Source organism: Buceros rhinoceros, unplaced genomic scaffold (genome assembly GCF_000710305.1).
Source record: "Buceros rhinoceros silvestris isolate BGI_N320 unplaced genomic scaffold, ASM71030v1 scaffold44455, whole genome shotgun sequence".
NCBI lineage: Eukaryota > Metazoa > Chordata > Aves > Bucerotiformes > Bucerotidae > Buceros > Buceros rhinoceros.
This window is the reverse complement of record NW_010414207.1, coordinates 1,432-3,834: the sequence shown is the minus strand read 5'-3', so window position 1 is coordinate 3,834 and position 2,403 is coordinate 1,432. Positions and strand designations below refer to the sequence as shown.

Here is a 2,403-nt window from a genome sequence, read left to right as displayed (position 1 = left end):
GGCCATGCCTGCTCAAATTGAAACCAGAATCAGGCTGGCAGTGCTGCCTAGAGCTACGGAATTGGGGAAAGCGTAATTAAAACTTACTAGTGGGATTGTAGGATCGGGCAAAGATTGGTAAAGCTTGGAGACCCGAGTGTGTTGGCAAATCATGATCCCCCAAGTTAACTTCTCCCGAGCTGCTGGGACTTCTCTTTTCAACTCTGTGCTGCTCTAAGGCTTCTCCTGCGAGAGAGGTTCTTCCTAAAGGAGGCTCGTTTAAGAGGAGCTCAGACAGACCTTTCACTGACATCTCATGGGCTTCTCCGCATTGCCAAGTGCGGTTGTTTCCGTGTGACCTCTGCACACCCAGGTGTTGCAGAAGGAGAAGCAGAGGACTCCTCAGTGCCGCAGCTTATCTGGCGTTGTGTACTGACACCCTCACCCTTGAAGAGGAGAATGCTACAGGTGGCACTGTGGTCAGGAATGGCAAGCTGGGCTCATTCTTAGGAGCGCTCAGAAGTGCTGGCTGTGATGCTCGTTTCAGTGGTGTGCTTTCCCTCTTTTGGAGATCTAGAACACGAGACTGCCAAAGGAGGTGGAGCTGGAAGCCTGGGCAGGCGTTTTCTTGCCTTCTCCTCCCCTGAAAACTCTGGGATGAGGCCGTCAAAGGAAGCTGTTGAACGAGCAGGTGAACTGGAAGATGAGGCAGTCGTGGTAGAAGGGGAGGCTCTGGAAGAAGAGACTTCTGAGGAGGGCGAGGAAGACCCTGAGAGTGAAGGTAAGAAAACTGCTGCAGCAGTACCAGGAGGCAGTTGGAGAGATTTTTTGCAGTTCTCTGCTGGTAAACCGAGGAACTCCCCAGGATAATACTGTGACTAACTGTTTAGTCCGTTGGACAGCCCAGGGGAGGCTGTTGGCTGCTGCTCCTGGGGCCAGATTGGCACCGGCTCATCAGGTGCTTTGGGGGCATGGATCGTCTTGTGCTTCTTGAGGTGAAGATGTGGAAGTGTGGGGTGGGTTTACAGTGACGTGGGGACGTGCTCCATTTCATTCCTCCTTCCCTCCTGACTCCTTACCTCGTGCTGACTAAACGCCTTAGCACTGAACTGCTGCTTCCCCAGCGCTGGTGGGACTCCAGGAATGACACCTCATTGGAACCCCGTATTTTGTACGGGTAGTGACAGATTTCCTTCCCAGTTCACCGGGGAGCCGGGCAGCTCCTCAGGGAGCCTGGAGGAAGGGGCTGTGTCTAGAGTGCTTCAGGCATGGCCTCAGTCTGCCCTGGTGCCCCAAGAGCACTTACGCCTCTTGGAAGAACCCACGCTCCCGACTGAGTTCTCTGTGGTCAAGGCCACACTGCAGGATGCCCAGAGTGTGTTTTAGGGGTGTCTTTTGGGAGCAAATGCGCCCGGAAACAAAAAACTGAACTAAGGACATCCTCAAAGAATCCTGTTGCCAGGATTTGAGGTGTTGTGGGGGAATTCAGCTGTCAGGAGAATGTCAGTGGCTGTGTGTGTTTGTGCAGTGGGGCAGGCAGGAGGGCGACCCTGAACTGGTTCACTTTTGGCACAAGAAAAGCCGTAGCTGTTCCTAGGGTGCCTACAGCATGGTAATCTTTAACACAGCCATGCGAGCAGGTGGGAAGACCTTGATGAGGACATCTCTGCTGATAGGGTGGAGCAGTAAGAGTGGCATCTTACAGGTCTCATTGGACAGGGAGAGGAAGAAAACATGAAAAATTAGGCACTTTTGTCATCAAACTTCCCTCAGGAGCCTCAGTGTCACTAGTGCCTCCCGCTGTGTCCTGCTCCCCAGCCCTCCAGCCCGCAGAAGGATTCCTTCAGAACCGCGGTGGCTCACCCAGCCCTGCGTTCTCCAAGAAACCCTTGGAGCTGTGGAGTTTAACTCTCGGCAGTACCAAGAGCCTCACTCCAGGAGCTGGGCTTGCCTTCTGCAGCAGGGCAGGTGTCCTCGCTCTGGAGGGTGGTGAAGCTGACGCCGGGGCTGGGTGTGCTGGGTTCCTGGGCTGTCCTTGGCTTGTGAGGGGACCTGGCAGGCGAGAAGCCCTGCGTGACCACCCCTCCTCTAGACAGGGAGCTGCTCAGTTCTGCTGACATCGCTTTCCTTCCTGTGCGCACTGGGTGAGAAGTGAAGGAGTTCAGGAGCATAGTTAGAGGATGCAGATTAGACCTGGAGGAAGCTGCTGTGGGTAGTTCATGGCAAAGCAGGGATGAGGTTCTGACTGTAGCCTGCGCCTTGGCTGGGGGGACCTGATGGAAATCTGTGAAAGTGGGAGGTGCACGGACCCTTGTCATGAGATCTCACTGCTCCGCTTGTCCCTGTGTTCAGAATTTGCTGCCGATGTAGCAGGGTGATGAATGAGGAGGTGGCTGCAGACTTTGAAGCTGTCTCTGCGGAAAG

General features: G+C 54.6%; 1 protein-coding gene across 1 annotated transcript in view; it reads left to right on the top strand.

The window, feature by feature from the left end:
• CENPT (centromere protein T) overlaps positions 1 to 2,403 on the top strand; it is a gene marked incomplete at its 3' end in the record, with an annotated part of 9,342 nt that overhangs the window by 6,517 nt on the left and 422 nt on the right. The window contains exon 7 of the mRNA XM_010137012.1: positions 557 to 760. Coding sequence (XP_010135314.1) covers positions 557 to 760 — 204 coding nt within the window. The remainder of the gene's footprint in view (positions 1 to 556; positions 761 to 2,403) is intronic.